At 43.9% G+C, this 18,188-nt stretch overlaps 1 protein-coding gene across 7 annotated transcripts in view; it reads right to left on the bottom strand.

Moving 5' to 3' along the window:
* Positions 1-8,967: 8,967 nt before the first annotated feature.
* LOC105026919 (lisH domain-containing protein ARMC9) overlaps positions 8,968-18,188 on the bottom strand; it is a 39,134-nt gene continuing 29,913 nt past the window's right edge. For 5 of the 7 annotated variants that reach the window (XM_010898718.4, XM_013135046.4, XM_020049164.3 and 2 more), the window contains 2 exons: positions 17,038-17,143; positions 12,305-15,653 (listed from right to left, as the gene is read on the bottom strand). In XM_010898718.4, the coding sequence (XP_010897020.2) occupies positions 15,290-15,653; positions 17,038-17,143 (470 nt within the window). In that variant the 3' untranslated portion in view covers positions 12,305-15,289. Of the gene's footprint in view, positions 10,600-12,304; positions 15,654-17,037; positions 17,144-18,188 lie in introns of those variants that run through there. The other 2 variants (XR_002197094.2, XM_010898722.3) reach the window with 2 other exon arrangements.

Raw genomic sequence — 18,188 nt, 5'->3', positions numbered from 1 at the left:
GTCTCTGTGCCGGGTGTGAACGTGCCAAGGGATTCCGGAGCTGTCTGCTCAGGCAGTTGGCTCGTAGCACCGACCCACTTCACCACCACAAAAAGCACGCCACCGGATGTGTTATTACAGTGCCCTGAATCCAGAACTGAAGATGGGACGCAGGCAGCACTAAATAGAGCCATGACCACTTGGACCTAGAACAATGAGCCAGGCCTAGTTCAGCCGGCCCGTGGGTACATGTGACAGTGGTGAGCTGGTGTAGGGGTCTTGAAGAGCAGCTATTTATGGGCCAAGGGGCACCTCGGCTGTGTGAAGTGGTCAGGACTGGATTCCTGTAGGTGATATCAGTGTGGGCGGGCCCTGTGTGTAACTACGGATGGTCGTGGCCTGCTTGTCATTAACCAATCTACCTTGGGCCCTGGTCAGATTCGGTAGCCAGTCCATTGGATGTCTGCATCTCTAACCATGCCATTTAACAATGGGTAGTGAGTCACTCAGTCAGTCAGACACACATCCTGTCATTCAGTCAGACAGACAGTCAGTCAGTCAGACAAACACATATCCTGTCATTCAGTCAGTCAGACACACATTCTGTCACTGAGTCATTCAGTCAGTTAGAGACAGTCTTCTGTGATGGCTCCTCTTACACAGTGTGTCAAAAACCAACAGAAAGAAACATCAAGAGGTGTGATCGAGGACTGTAAAGACACACAGTTAGGTCCGTAAATAATTGGACACTGGCACAAGTTTTGTTATTTTGGCTGTATACCAAAATAATTTTCAAGTTACAGTTAAATAATGAATATGGGCTTGAAGACCAGTCTCTCAGCTTTCATTTGAAGGTATTTACATCAAAATTGGAGGAAGGGTTTAGGAATTGCAGCTCTTTAATATGTAGCCCCCTCTTTTTCAAGGGACCAAAAGTAAAGTTGTTTTATGGAGAGGTGTGGGCTATTCCTTCTTTATTTCATCATCAATTAAGCAGGTCTGGAGTTGATTCCAGGTGTGGAATTTGCATTTGGAAGCTGTTGCTTTGAACAAAGGAGCTCTCAATGTAAGTGAAACAGGCCATCCTTAGGCTGCAAAATAAATTTCCTTTAGAGAAATAGCAGGAACATTAGGAGTGGCCAAATCAGCAGTTTGGTACATTCTGAGGAAAAAAGAATGCACTGGTGAGCTCTGCAACACAAAAAGGCTTGGACGTGCATGGAAGACAACAGTGGTGGATGATCGTAGAAACCTTTCCACGGTACAGAAAAACCCCTTCACAACATTCAGCCAAGTGAAGAACAGTATCCAGGAGATAGACATATCATTACCCAATATCATTATTTGCACTTGTGAAGAAGACTTCACAAGTGCAAATACAGAGGGTTCACGACAAGGTGCAAACCATTCATAAGCCTCAAGAATAGAAAGGCCAGATTATACTTTTTTCTTTTTTAAATCTAAAAAAAGCCAGCCCAGTCCTGGAACAGCATTTTTTGGACAGATGAAACTAAGATCAAAGTATGTAGAAGGCTTGGAATGGCTCATGCCTTTCCAAGCATACCACATCACCTGTAAAACACGGTGGAGGCAGTGTGATGGCATGGGGTGTTTATTGATGTGACAGAAGACAGAAGCAGCCGGATGGATTCTGAAGTGTATAGGGACATATTGTCTGCTCAAATTCAGCGAAGTTGATTGGATGGCGCTTCACATTACAGATGGACAATGACCCAAAACATACTGCGTAAGCAACCCAGGAGTTTTTTATGGCAAAGAAGAGCAATGGCCGAGTCAATCACCTGATCTCAACCCGATCAAGCATAGATTCACTTGCAGAAGACAAAACTTAAGACAGAAAGACCCACAAACAAACAACAACTGAAGACAGATGCAGACTGTGTATGAAAATGGTTGTAATTCCTAAATTTTTCATACAATATTTCTGTTTAACCCCTTGAATTAAAGCTGAAAGTCATTTCAAATCCATTGTGGTGGCGTACAAAGACAAAATTATAAAAATCGTGTCAGTGTCCAAATAAGTCTGCACCTAACTGTAGTATTTTAGGCTACAGTGCAGATTGCATTATTGTTTTTATTTGGCATTATTATTTATTGTATTTTGATTTCTGTTTGGACTTGAGGAAGATAAGCTGCTTCCTGAACAGTGGATAACAAGGATCCTAATAAAATACTAAACCACAGAAATTATATATTCTTTCAGTATTATATCAATACAACAAATATTAGCATAATATTATCATATTTCTCTTTTTTTGCATTGTTTTTTATTATTATTACAATTCGTAGCACACCAACACTTTAACAATATTTATAACATTAATTTGAATCATAACCCATTTAGTGATGATCAAAATCATAAATTATTTTCTATAGTTAAACATAAGTAGCTGCTTGACACAACAATGGCTTTGTTAGTGGTCAGCTGTGTATGTCTTTTCTATTGTCTGGGGCGTCAACAGCAATACTGTGAAAGTCAACAGGGTTTAATATGGTATGCAAAGTGGAGCGAGTATAAGGGCATCTGACAATTACATGGAGAAACCCTATTTATACAAAAGTATTGCCATTATTTGTTAACTGATACAGCATCCAAGCATAGAAATCAATTTACACATTTCTGCTGCTTGGAGGCAGCATGTAATCTTGATTGTGATGTGATTTTAAAGGAACGATATGGTCTTTAAGGATAATGTTAAAGGAACGGTATGGTCTTTAAGGATAATGTTAAAGGAATGGAATGGCCTTAAAGGATGATTTTAAAGGAATGGAATGGCCTCAAAGGATGATTTTAAAGGAATGGTCGCCATCAGTTATTATTTAGCCGGGTATTTTGACACCTGTCATATAGACCCTGTTTAACTACTTATAAACAATGCAGCCTTTGTCCTGATCTTATTAAGTTTTGATATTGCCCATGTCAGGACATCACCAGAGCCTTGGGTGCTGATCCAAGAAGAGGGCAAATGTCAATGTCTTGTAATGTTCAACACATAGGAGATCTGTGTAAAAGCCTAACAACATGGGAACCTGACAACATACCCTGTATACTGAAGTAGGCACCGGTCGAAATGTGTCTGTGTAGAGCAACAGGGTAAATACTGGTTATTATGACGTGCTGCCCATCTCATGTACGTGGTTGTGAACACACTGACAGACAATAAAGGTGATTACGACTACACTTTCCCTGCATCGACCCTGGATGTCCTTTTGAGATAAAAGAAAAAAAGGAGAACAAAAAACAGCTTCAAAACAGGAATTTTTCAATCTGAACCCAGCTGTGTCCCAAATTCCCCTCTTCCTCTCTTTCTCTCTTCCATTTCCTGGATTTAACCAGCCATCCTTCTCCATGGGCCATGTGCATCCTGTCGTTTGCTGGGGTTTTCGTTTTTCTGATAAGTAGCTGTGCAGTCGCAAGGCCGGCCCCTAACAGCAAGTAACACCACCAACCCTCCCCCCACACCCCCCCCAGGCCTTCATTTCTGATCAACAATCTGGTGGTGAGAGAGAGACAGAAACGTAATGGAAACCTTGGTGTTGACAGGACAAGTTTAACATTTTTTGTTAGCATCTTCAGCACAGCCTAATCTCCAAGCCCTCAGCTACCTCTACTCCTCGGCAACATCCCATTTTCCATCGCCTCCGGTCAATTCTCTCACAATGAGGAAGTGAATTAGCACTGGTGGGTATTCAAAACGAACTCTGTCAATATGAAATGGTAACCTAGCACCTGCCGCCTGGAACGGTTTTGTTGGTTGAAGTACGATGTAATCATTCGTTGTCTATAACCTGAGTACATAAGGAGACAAAAGGGGATTAGTGGTCTGCCTGTCTCTTCCTAAGTGTTAGTCATATGTTAGTCTGTCACACTCATGGGCTGGACTGGAACTGGCCAGGAACACCTTTGTCCCACGCAGAAGTGATAGGACCGGCTAGTATGGAAGGAGATGGCCTCTCTCCCATGTCCACTGAGGACGTTCCTCTGTGAAATGCAGAAGGAGTCACAGTGTGCCACATGAAACCTGTCAACAGGAGGCCAACGTGAACAGCTCCCCCATATGGAACTCTGCATACCCATTCACCAGCCCAACGTTTAGTAAACGTTAGTTCTAAGGTTACTGTCAACACACCGGCGTCGACCTCAGGGTTTTAAAAGCAATCCAAGCATAGAAATATGCCGAAAGCTACACTTTGATTGTTTCGTTTCAGTGATGGCACATCATTTAGGGTAAAAGGATTTCATTTCCTCATCAGGCTTTTTAGTTAATACATTGCCAATCATTTACAGGTATGTCCTTTGAAGACCTGTGAAATATACAATGACGCACAAGCATCATACACCAAAACAGAAGTCATATTGTAAATGTTTTATTGGATTTATATGTAACCAAATCAAAGACACCACGTCTCTCTAAACTGCGTGTGTGCATTTGTCTGCATGAGTGAGTGAAGGAGCCTGTGTGTTCCAGGTCGACTTGTACATGTGGGTCAAATATAATAAAACCTGAAAGACTGGTTGTCAGAAGGTTTTTCAGCACATTCCCTGAAGGAAAGAAGCAGACATCCGGTTAAAGGTTTAAAGAACATACAGTCACCATAAGGGGTAGGGCTAGATAAGGGTTATGGAACAGGGACCATGGATTTCTTGGTTTGTGTCAGGCCCCAACAAGGATAAAAAAATGTATAATAATTTGTGTGTGTGTGTGCTGATGTCATCCAAAGGCAGGATGGAAAATACCAGAGGAAACCATTAACTGCTGCCCGCTTAATTTTCAATCGATGTAGGCACAGTTGTGACAAAGAGTGAATGTCCATATTATAACCTCGGGCTTCACTTTACAGACCGGTCAGACCAAGACCCACACACACATGTACAGCTGACAACGTGTATGATTACTCCTGTTAGTTGTGTGTTACAAACAGTTTGTAGGCACTGTCAAGCTCCAGGTAATTGTTATTTTGCAAGCATTGGGTCAAATACACTATAGCTCATTACTTCCTTGAGTATGGGCGCCTTAAGCACAGTTCAGACACCAAAATTAAATAGGGAAAAAAAAAGCAGGAAATGAAAAGCAGACTTGCAAGGTTGAGGACATTGCTTGACATATTGATTGATTTCTCTCAACTTTCACATTTTGTCAGAGGAGACAGTTCTGGGGAGGGTTGCACGAAGCCATTGGGGCTAAGCGCTTCGACACCGCCGTGGATTCACGACGGGGGGGTCATGATACGAAGACAGCCGGAGAGACAAAGGCCTGGCGTCGTCTTTTATCAGCGAGAGATAAACACAGCTGAAGGAGTACCAGTGGGTGTCAGTGAGTCTTGTGTCATGGAGGCCCCCCCCCCCCAGATGGTGGCCCCTCGGGGGATCTCTGTGGGCTCAGCGAACACCTGAAGCTCACAAACAACCGCTGCAACAGCAGGGAGACCTTAGAAAGACCCCTCATGTTGAAACTTACAAGGATAATGAACTCTTGTAGGACTGTATGCACAACGTGGTCCTGTGGAGCCATGATCCACTTGTAGGCTGCTCCCAGACGGGCCTGCGTCGTCTCTCGCAAACTCTTAGCGTTGTTGCTGTCAGGATAAAGTGGTCATTTGAATTATTTATTTGAGTTTAAATGTGCGGAGGTTTTAGGGGATAAATGTAACCCTATTTAAGGTTATATCTCTCACAGAAAGATGACCCGCCCCAATATTACAGAGAGGTCAATGTGACCCTCCTGGAAAAGAGTGTAAATCCTGGGATCCACTGACCACTCCAGTACACAATACAAACCCATGCCGTTGCTGAAAACAATTGGGAATATCATGTGGTTAAACTGTCTCTTCCTGACATTTTCCTCCACAATCCCTCCCACCGTTCCTCCCTCCACACTTTAGTTTTGATAGGCAACAGCCAACTTCCTCAGTCTCCGCGAACGCCGAGCGACGCTGCTGTGTCTCGCGCCCTGGGTTCACACGGCCACCTGGAGAGTGCGTCACGCAGCCACAAGCGACTCGTTTCCTCGCATTGTGCAGTAAACCAGTGACACAGCCCGCAGCATTAACCGAGGCAATGAAACTATCACCTACAGGCATGGATGTAGCACAAAATTCTGGGCCCTGTACATAGGCGGTCTCTGAGGGCCCCTCCCCACTTTATTCAAGATTGAAACATTTTTGAGGGCCCCTCTACACATTAGGGCCCTATATACTTAGTACCCCTTTTCCCCCCAGTCCAACGCCCCTGCCTACAGGGTATCGATAAGCGGCGCAGGGACTAGCCCCGCAGCCAAACAAAATTAGCTGTGTCACCATGCACCATTTCCTGAGCTATCTGGAGCTGGCAATCATTTCGTAGGCATATCTCCTCCAGCGCACGAGAGGCTTCATCAATGGCACAACAATGCGTCTTGCTTATTAGAGGCTGGGAAGTCTTTCTTGGCACTTGTGCCAGTTAGAGTTTTGCGTGGGAGTCCTGTGTGGCATAGAGCCAGTTTCCGACTGCGGAGAATCAACAGCACCACTCTTACCCACCAAAAAATGTGGTTTGAAAAGTTTGAAAAGTCTGATTCCTCTCCGGGCAATGTTCACCTTCAATGAACACTGGTTATATACAAATCCATTAAATGTCCGCTTCTCACAGGAAGAGGAAGCCCAGTGGAGCGAAATGGAAATATTTTTGTCATCGATGAAACATCTAAACTCTATACAGTTCTCTGTTCCTAAAAGACAAACATAAACTGTAGAAATGTTTTGGACAAATGATATATAGGTGCATTAGAAATGTGCATTCAACATTCTGTAGAGTGCATGCAGGAAGACAAAACACACACGCACACACAAACACACAAGCATTACAAAGTGTGATTGACATATTTTTTCGTCAATAATCCTCACAAACACAATAATACTTTGATTTGAAAATATATTACCTCCTACCCCCATAAGCCAACACCTGTTAGTAACACCTTTGGCAGCAACTGTTGTGTCCCCAAAGTTTTGCACCCCTGGATTGTGCCAAATGTTTTTCCCCTTTCAAACCTTTCAGGCTCCGCCAATGTGTTCAGATTCATGGCTTGACTTACATTTTTAAACTGTTAAAATGGCCACTCAAAGCCATTCACAGTATTCTTGGTCATTGTGGTGCTGGAAGGTGAATGCCTGCATGACAAAGGTGTCCTGGAATGTGTGCCTGCAAGGCACCTCAGCCACAAACTGAAGTTGGAACCAATCTGCCCTCTGTTCTGCATCAACCGTGGAAAAACACTTCAGAAAGAACCTCAACCGTTACCCTAAGATGAATCCTAACCCAGACCTTCAAACTAAAACAGACAGCTAATGTGACTGAAAAGATCAAATTTCACGATTTAGCGGTCACTAATCTGAAGTGATTTAGACATTGAGTCACCTATTACACTCAGGGAGAAAATTAAATACCTTTCCCCCAGCTTGGGATTCAGTCTAGCATAATTTTGATCAAGTCATAAAAAGATGATATAACCCGCTTCGAGCGGCTGGTCAGAACCCAGATCAGCTCCAACCTTCCTGACACATTGGACCCCCTTCAATTTGCATACCGCCCCAACAGACCCACAGACGAGGCCTTTGCCATGACGACACACACCGCCCTCTCCCGCCTGGAAAAGGGTGACACATGTGAGGATGCTGTTCGTGGACTACAGATCAGCATTCAACACTACTGTGCCCGCTAAGCTCGTTCCCAAGCTCAGGACCCTGGGAATTAACAGCTCCCTTTGCCATTGGATCGGCACTGACCCTGAGCACTAGAGCCCCTCCAGACTCACAGTTTTCACCCCTGAACCATAAGACTTCTCAACCAGCAACACTGATCTATTGTTATGTATATTTAGCATTTTCTGTTATTAGATTTGCTTTATATATTTCACTTGCCATGTCACAGAATGATGCGTGTTATCCAGTGCACTTAACAAATCCAATACTTTGACTTTGAACCTCTAGGCTGATGGATGCTCACTGACTTACCTCAGATACCTAACTTATAAAGAAGCTTATCTCAGGCAATATCTAATATTTTATAATGACTGGCTGATGGTGAAGTATTGTGTTGTGTAAACCTGGTCAGATTTGCTTAACCAGGCATTGAACTGGCAGTGGCCGCCAGGCTCATTCTTGGGCACCTTTGACATTTCTGCAAGGTGAATTTCTCTCATTGTCTGGTTTAAGGCAGACTAAAACACTTTTTCCTTTTGGATTTTGCCTGTGCTAACCTGCACTTCTTTTAACCCGAAAGATTCCCAGACTTTGCATATGTTGAGCAAACCCATACCCCCAAACCAGATACTGAAAATAGAGTTTGTGTTACGCAATAGACTGACCAAGACAACAAAAAACAAATACAGAACTGAAGTGTCTTATCAACCTCTCCCCACAATCAGAGAAGGTCCTTTACAAGCTCCTTTTCTAGAACAAATACAGAGTCGGCTAGAGTCTCTGCTAGTATCTTTTGGCCGGCCTTTATGAACCTATCTAATCTGGACCTCTCCCAGTTTAATGGATGTAATAACCTCCTCATCAATAGTTCAGGAAGGATATATTCAGTTAGGTATCTCTGCATGTGTCAAGGATTATATGTTAAAAGAGAATTGTAAAACTGATGGAATAAATGTGGCTATCTTTCAGTGTTTCTCCAGAGTTTAATGACTGGCATTCTCCTTGTTTAATAATCTCTGGAGACGGGAAGAGAAAAGGCTCTCATCAGGAACAGGCCAGGACCTGGTGGGATTCACATTCTAAATCATATTAAAATAGGCTGTTAAAAGCCTTAGAAGGTAGTGAGAAGGGTATGGAAGGAAAGAACAAGTAGACGTTAAAAGGGGATGAGAGGTTAATGAAAAAGGGCAGCATTTGGGAGCATCAGAGGTGACCAACTACAAGCTGCCCAGTCTCCTTGTCAGACCAAGAGCTCAGTGCACCACCAAAACTGACAGACACATCTAACCATTTGCATTGTATACAACACGTGGTCAACTTATTTTATTAAGAATGGCAAATTTAAATAAAGAGAACTTGGGTAGGGGTGAACAATTTGGATTGTCCCAGGAGTACATTAAACATCCTTATTCTTAGTGCCATTCATTGCAGTGAGCCTATTACTAGAGGATGAATGACAAGATCAATTTAATGTAACAAATGTATTTAATTAATGTAACAAAAACAAAATGAATGGCTTTCAAAATACATAACACAACATCAGCAAACTATAACAAATAAATTGTACAGTAAACCATCAATGAGACTGTGCAAATGTTAAGATTAAGATGAGATTAAGAGTAGTTCAAATGTCACCCAGATTCAAGTATATGTAACACTACTACGATGATATGTAATGCATTTGTGATGATAAAATTAGGAATATACTTTTAATTGTAAAAGTAAAAAATTATTAACTACTGTATGTGAGTGTGTACATTACCAGGACAAAAGAACTTCATCAAAGCCTGTCTTTCTTGTAAACATAGTAAAACATCATGAAATTCAAACAAAAGCAGCTTTTCAATGTAAATCACAAGAAAAAAAGCTAATTAAAGCTGTTGCATTCATTTAGTCGACACTTCCTTTGAAAAGAGAAAAGCCACGAACATTAACAATTCACACATATAAACCAGCATAATAACTCTGCAAAAAACAAAAGTAATAGTTACTGACCACACACGCACGCACACACACATGCGCGCACGCACTCACTCACACATATATATGGGGATTAGTATATGTCACTATAATTACTCATTACATAACATCACTCTCAATTAACAAGTTGAAAAGTAAGAGGCTGATCGGAAGATAGTACTGACTTTCTTACAGCGTCCGTTGCTGTGCCTTCTACATCCGACCTGTCATTAATGAAATCCTCTTCCCTAAGAATCTACTCTGCCTGTTTCATTACTCCATCTCTGACAGTGAAGGCCGCATCCTCTCGGGAACGCAGTTCACTGTACAGTTTGAACACCTCTCGGGAACGCTGTTCACTGTACAGTTTGAACACCTCCCGGGAACGCTGTTCACTGTACAGTTTGAACACCTCCCGGGAACGCTGTTCACTGTACAGTTTGAACACCTCTCGTAACACCTGTGGAAGTGAATAACCGTTAGCCCCTTGATCGACCCTTTCATCCACTGTGCAGCCAGGGGATGACAGCGTTGGTATACTTCATCCAATGACATACAATCGCAATGCATTATAGTTCTGTGTATAATAGCTGGTCCCGCAATGTCCAGGGAAAAAAGGAAAGTGCAGGAGAGAGAATGGTAGGAGGAGAAAGCACTTGTCAGTTGGACCGGCCGGGCAATGAGCGGCTCAAGTGTTTGTTGTGCTTATTTGAGTCGTGTAGTGTTACCGATGAGTTCTGTGCCCGTGTAGGGACGGGGCCCTCTGAGACACAATCCTGAACATTGTTCCCTCCTCCCTTCACCTCTCCCTGCCCCCTCTCCGTCCACATCTCCAGTCCCGGTCCATCTGCAGCGTCTCCACGGCTCTTATCACGTCCTGGATGGAGTTACAGGAAGCTGGATGGTCCTCGGGAGATATGGCTGCCTGGGCTGACCGGTCTCAATTTCTGCTCGACTGGTTGCCTGCAGAAGGAAAAGCAGAGTGGTGAGGGAGGGGGGTGGGGGGGGGGTGGCCAGAGGATAGGGGCTGGGGTTTGGCTGGTTAGGTGGCGTTACAGAGAACATTACCATAGCCATCATGATCGTTAGTGCCCATTTAGAACTGGGTTGAGACCTCCCACCTTCAGAAGCACTTTCTCAGCACTTTCTACATGCATGACATCAAAAGGTGACATGGGACATGAAACATGTTATTTTTACATAAGCACTAACCTCATATTGCTCAGAAGAGCATGGAGCATCTTCCATTCAAAGATGGCATTGTGGGAGGGACACTGTGAGGATATGGACTGTGAGAATATCAACACTGTGAGGCGTGGCTCCGTATAGAAGCAAGACACTAGCAGGAACTGCTGCTCTTCCAGCAAAAACAATCCCAGTGACATAAAACTGAAAAACAAATATGCCCTACTTCCCAGCTACCTAATTAAAGCAAATTATATATCTGAGCAAGCAAGCTAATGGCCTCCCCCAGAAGACTTGCCCCTTAAGAATGTAGTAGATGTGTGCCGAGGAAACTCTGATTAAGAGGTGCAGACAACACAACTTTATTGGCCCGATGTTGGGCAATTTCATTACCCTACACCATTGCAGATAACTGGTGCTCTTCATGAATCAGTCTATAAACATGTCAACGTGGTTGCCTGGAAGTCGATTTCAGGAGGGAACCACTACTGTGGCAAAAACGGAAACAGAAGTTGCACTTACAGCGCTAATTAAACACTGAAAAATCACCATTTGTTATACTTGGCTACATATTTTGCTGTTGAGTATAATCAGGTCTTGGGAACTTCTGATTGGATCATGTCAACCTACTGGCTGTGTGGCGGGGTAGAAAAGATGACTAAGGAACTGTTTGATGGTTATCCAACTGGCAATAAAATAATCCCAGTGTAAAGTCATTAATCAGGTCTACACCACCATGTGACAGAGGAGCAATCCACGACTTGGACATAAGCTTTCTCAAACATATTCAACGTGTATCTTCATCCACTGCCTGCAGTTCACACACCCGCGTCAGACAGCGTAAAACTGTTTTCTGAAATGTCCCTGTTTTTGAAAAGTAAATCCCACAGCATAAACCGCGGGCACACTCAGGCTTACTATGCAGAGCTTGGCAGCACCTTCCATGAATAAAGAAGAAACAATGGAGCCTCTTTTGGACAATGCAGTAATATTTCCTCAATACACATCCCTTTCCCATCTGTCACGCGGACCATAGACAGTTTCAGGAGCATGCGCAAGGTTGTCCACCTGTTGGGGTCCTGTCACCGGCTTCAGGAGAGAGGGGGAGAGAGAGAGAGGGGGAGAGAGAGAGAGAGAGAGAGAGGGGGAGAGAGAGAGAGAGAGAGAGAGAGAGAGGGGGAGAGAGGGAGAGAGAGAGAGAGAGAGAGAGGGGGAGAGAGAGAGGGGGAGAGAGAGAGGGGGAGAGAGAGGGGGAGAGAGAGAGGGGGAGAGAGAGGGGGAGAGAGAGAGGGGGAGAGAGAGAGGGGGAGAGAGAGAGAGAGAGAGAGAGGGGGGGGAGAGAGAGATAGAGAGAGAGAGAGAGAGAGAGAGAGAGAGAGAGATAGAGAGATAGAGAGAGACAGACAGAGAGAGAGAGAGAGAGAGAGAGAGAGAGAGAGAGAGAGAGAGAGAGAGAGAGAGAGAGAGAGAGAGAGAGAGAGAGAGAGAGAGAGAGAGAGAGAGAGAGAGAGAGAGAGGTATTGCTTTGTAAGTGGTCAGGATAATATGGTTTCCAGGGGAAACCGATGAGAGTTTTGCGGTGTAAACAGAGAAAAAGATGCCCCCAGTTTCTCTTTGTTCCCTAAAATGTCAGCCCTTGCTGGTGTAGCACCGTAGGGTGGGTGGGTTGCCAAGTTAAACATGGCTGGGTAACTAACTCCTCCCAGTTAAACATGGCTGGGTAACTAACTCCTCCCAGTTAAACATGGCTGGGTAACTAACTCCTCCCAGGTAGATTACAAAGTGCCTCCATCCGTCAGAGGAGTGTGTCCCAATAAACCTGATCTGGATGGCCACATTCACCAGACACTTATCAACAAACACCCTTTAGCCACTATGTCATTACAGGGGATGAATAAGACTAATTTATAACCCATGCACGCATGATATTATGAAGTATAAAGGGTTAAGTATGAAGTACAAGGAGAAGTATGAAAGAACAATAAGAATAAAAAACTGAATGTAGATAAAAGTTGAGGTATTGGGTTTTCATCAGATACCACGTACCACATACCACTGTGCCACAAGTTAAACTACTACACCATCCACAACCATATGGAGTCATATCTACGATTCTCCTGAAGAGAGAACTCCCCCACCTCCATAATGAATTGAAAACACATTGTGGACTGGGAACTGTTGTCTTTCCAGGAAGCCATCGGGCACAACGACCAGAGGCAAATCCCTTCTAAATGTGATTTAAGATCCAGATAGAACAGAGAGAGAGGGAGAACGAGAGGCGTGCGAGAGTTAGAGAGCGAGAGAAGGGAGATGTTATCTAGTGACTTAGATACCGGCGCAGAAACATCAGAAGGTCCGACCATCATCTGATCACTTTGTCTAATCAAGTCGTTTGACAGCTTTATCAGAACAGTAGTTACCACAGAGTACGTACACATTGCCCAATCTAGGACAAATCCTCCTGGCATGGTGACGATTCTTCAAAGAACATAGAAATGCCATGCTGAGCCTCTCAAGGTTTGATGTTGGGCTTTACACTGTTTAGGTGGTAAACGTTACCTTTAGGTAGCATATTTAGAAAGTGTGTATGGTGTATATTTGAGTACTTTGAGACTGGCAACACAAAAAGACCAAACAAGAGAATATCATTAGGAAAACTGCAATAATAGCAAACTGTTTGTGAGGTTTCAAATGAAATCTTTCCTTAATGGCTTTTATACTTTTTTATAATGAGCATTTTTCTGCGTGGTCACCTTTAAATAATGCAAACATATGAAAATAATATGTTATGGCATTTACAAAAAGTTGAAATTTGATGATAAATTTGGTTGAAAGTTACATAAACTAAAAACCCACACTCTCTCTAGTATATTAATCAATGCACTATGAGGAAAGTAAAACTAAATATATATGTTGTTAAGACATTATAGACTGACGTTGTTTTGAAAACTATGCCCATAACATCTACTGGATGATCTGTTGAACTGGAGTGCAGGAAATTGTTTTCAAATCCTTTTGAAATGTGATTGTCTATGTTATCTGCCATCTCCAGTACCCATACTGTAGCTATGACGCGCTGTGAAATGACTTGCTGTTTCTCCACATCAGCCACTGTCCTAGAGTTTAGAGTCGCTAAGTTAAGACAGTACTCTTTCTTTCTGTCCAAAACAAGGAAAATTCTACCCTTGTCGTGATACTGAGACCACTTAGATAAGGAGCAGAAAAAAGCCCTTGGCAGTGTGTGTGTGTGTGTGTGTGTGTGTGTGTCTTATACTGACTTCTCAGTCTGTTTGTTCACCTGCCAACTCCTCTGGTCACAGCCATGTTGGTCTTCTTGGCTGTGTGCCACGTCGTCTGTGCACCACCTCGCTAAGTAACTCTGACTGTCATGAGAATCTCCTTCCCAGACACTTCCGCACCTGGTGTGCCGAAGGGCCGGTAAACATCGCATCGTTAGCCAATAAGACTAGCGGCAAGCACCCAACACAGGATAGCTCAACAAGAGCCAACATTAACCGCTGTCCCGGACATGCGAAAATAAAGTGTCGGATAGGAAGAAACTGGACTGAGTTGTATGAATGGCTAACAGGCCTCTACACATCTCAAGTGTTTCACTTGCATCAAAAAAAGCTGTGCAAACTTGATGGTATATGTAAGGATTATGGCACAAGGGGGTGTGGTTTATGGCCAATATACCATAGCCAAGCGCTGTTCTTGCCTGGACGTAGCGCATAGCTGTGGTACAGTATATTGTCCGTGTGCCACAAACCCCCAAGATTCCTTATTGTTCTTATGAATTTGTTACTAATGGAATTAGAGCAGGAATGTGATGTGATGTCACACCCATGGTTTACGTTGTCTTATAAACCGTGGGGTTTGAATCCTGAATGCTGACTGGCTGTGGTATGTATACACTGTATGTATTCCACTAAGCATTACAGTCTTTACAGTTAGCAAACAGGACGATAAATAAAACATCTCCAGTAAGCATCAGTTAGTAAAGTTAGAGGAAGTTAGCGTCAGCTGGTAAAATCAGCGCAGGTTAGCGTCAGTTAGTAGAGTTAGCACCAGTTAGCGTCAGTTAGTTAAATTAGAGCCAGTTAACGTCAGTTTAGTAAAGTTGGTGCCCATTCGCATCAGCTAGTAAAGTTAACGACAGTTAGCATTAGCTAGTAAATATGGCCCAAGTTAGTGTCAGTTCTCAAGTTGAAAATGGCAAGACTCGCTCAAGCTGACCAGGCAGTGGTGAGCAACTGTGGTGAGCAGAAGAGCATCTCTGAAGGCTTCTAACTTTGAAGCAGAGTGAAGGGGGTCCTACCCAATCGTAGATAGGTGTGGCTAAAAAGTGGCCGGTGAGTGTATAGTAGAGAGTATAACAGAGTACTACAGAGAGAGTAATGTTCGATAGATTATGATATAGAGTTTGATAGAGAGACCGTGTGATAGAGAGTGAAGGATAGAGAATATATCACAGAGAGAGCATGATAGAGGGTAAGATAGAGTGAAAGATAGAGGTTACGAAATTGGGTATGAGAGGTTGAGAGAGAGAGAGGGTAAGATTGAGAGAGAGTGTGACAGAGGGAAGACACAAAGTGTGTGTGGGCAGAGTAAGAACCGCGAGGCGCAAAAGCTTCACAGTTTCACACTCACCCCGCCCCCCGCCGACAGAGCCTGCTGATCCCGGCCGGCTGCTACTCTGCTGGGGTTCTGAATGGGAGAACTGGGGGGCCAGAGGAGGCAGACCACGACCCCTCAGAGGAGCACCGCCTGCGTCGTCGCTCCCAGGTGTCCGGGAAACCCTGGGGCAGCTGGAAAAACCATGGACGTCCTCACTAGACAAGACCAGAGGGAAAAGATGAGATAGGCAGGCAAGTGTGCTAACTAATTTCAGCTTGGTTAGAATTGTTCACATCCTATCACACTAACAGTGTGGTGTGTGTGCGTGCGTGCGTGTTTGTGTGTCAGTGTATGTGGGTTTTTGTGTGATGCTCGGTATTCACCACAGTTCATTATTCAATGAAAAATAATATAAACAAAGATCACAAAAAAAACAACAACGGCAACTTCAAAATAGTCACCAGGTGTTGCGTATCAGTTTTCTATTTAAGCCATGAGAAACTGTGGCTCTCAGACTACCAGGTCACTTTACTGCGACAACAGTTATATATTTACCTCAGACTACCTGGTCACTTTACCGCTACTACAGTTATATATTTACCTCAGACTACCTGGTCACTTTACCGCTACTACAGTTATATATTTACCTCAGACTACCTGGTCACTTTACCGCGACAACAGTTATACATTTACCTCAGATTACCTGGTCACTTTACCACTACAACAGTTATATATTTACCTCAGACTACCTGGTCACTTTACCGCTACTACAGTTATATATTTACCTCAGACTACCTGGTCACTTTACCGCTACTACAGTTATATATTTACCTCAGATTACCTGGTCACTTTACCTCTACTACAGTTACATATTTACCTCAGACTACCTGGTCACTTTACCGCTACTACAGTTATATATTTACCTCAGACTACTATTATTTTAGTACTAAATACAATTCCTCCCTTTTCTATACCGGGATATAGGGTGCCTCTATTCTAATGGACACTTGCATTTGAACCACAATGGAGTCACAGTTGAAACCCTCACCAATAAACTCTCTGATTACAGAGATGAAACCCGTACAGACAGAGGGTTGAGTTTCAATGCATTTTTACATCGGCCCTTGGCGTTCCTGGGGAGCAGAGCGCTTAATTAAAGTGGCGTTTTCTAGGCTCATTACACGCTGGGGAGTTGCAGGAGTCAAGTTCCTCTAGGATTCAGACTAAAAGGAGGGCTGACTGAATGAGGCTCTTTGTTGACGGCTGCTTTAAAACGCATGTCACACACTGCCTGGCTGGTGCTGAGTCATAGATTAGTGTGGCGCCCCTCCATTCTACACAAAACACTGTCCACCTCTCCCCCCTCACACACTGTCCACCTCTCCCCCCTCACACACTGTCCACCTCTCCCCCCTCACACACTGTCCACCCCTCCCCCCTCACACACTGTCCACCTCTCCCCCCTCACACACTGTCCACCTCTCCCCCCTCACACACTGTCCACCTCTCCCCCCTCACACACTGTCCACCTCCCCACGCCTGGTTTCCAGGGGATCACTACTATGACACGGATATGGACGTCTGTTCCAGTGTGTTCACCTGGCAGAGTGTCCGTTGCGATCTTCCCTCTTCCCTTCCGGGGCTCTTCTCCCTTCATACGGCCCGACCAACACGGACTCCTGGGAAGAATGGCAACACTCTGAATCTGTGTGAGACAAAAGACAGAGAAAGTAGAGAAATAGAAAAGAGACGTTTTGCACATTTTCACAACACTGTATGAAGCCTGTAATATAACATTTAAAATGACTATCCTTTACCTTGAAATTGAATTGACAGAGTCATAGAGTCAAGACTGATAGATGAGAGATAAAATACTGATAGAGAAAGACTGATAGAGATAGAGAAAGACAAATAGAAGGGAGAGACAGAGAAAGACAAATAGAAGGGAGAGATAGAGAAAGACAGATAGAGGGGCGGGATAGAGAAAGACAGATAGAGGGGCGGGATAGAGAAAGACAAATAGAAGGGAGAGATAGAGAAAGACAGATAGAGGGGCGGGATAGAGAAAGACAGATAGAGGGGCGGGATAGAGAAAGACAAATAGAAGGGAGAGATAGAGAAAGACAGATAGAGGGGCGGGATAGAGAAAGACAGATAGAGGGGCGGGATAGAGAAAGACAGATAGAAGGGAGAGATAGAGAAAGACAGATAGAGGGGCGGGATAGAGAAAGACAGATAGAGGGGCGGGATAGAGAAAGACAGATAGAGGGGCGGGATAGAGAAAGACAGATAGAGGGGCGGGATAGAGAAAGACAGATAGAGGGGCGGGATAGAGAAAGACAGATAGAGGGGCGGGATAGAGAAAGACAGATAGAGGGGCGGGATAGAGAAAACAGATAGAGGGGCGGGATAGAGAAAGACAGATAGAGGGGCGGGATAGAGAAAGACAGATAGAGGGGCGGGATAGAGAAAGACAGATAGAGGAGAGAGAGAGATCGAAAGACCGAGGTCACACCATTCTATTCCGGATCAGGACATTCTAATCCCTCAGCATCATTAACACACATAGCACAGGTCAACACTGGCCAGCATTTCTGCTTCAAGGAGAGGTGTCAGACGCACCTGGGGTCAAGACATTAGTGCTCAATGTCATATTCGAATGTAATGCAGGCATTACCCTTACAGCTAGCATTTTTCAAAGACCAACAAACATGTATTAAATAAATACACACACACACACACACACACAC

This window comes from Esox lucius, chromosome 8 (assembly GCF_011004845.1).
Source record: "Esox lucius isolate fEsoLuc1 chromosome 8, fEsoLuc1.pri, whole genome shotgun sequence".
NCBI lineage: Eukaryota > Metazoa > Chordata > Actinopteri > Esociformes > Esocidae > Esox > Esox lucius.
Note: the sequence above shows the minus strand (reverse complement) of the source record. Positions and strands in the feature narration are given on the sequence as shown.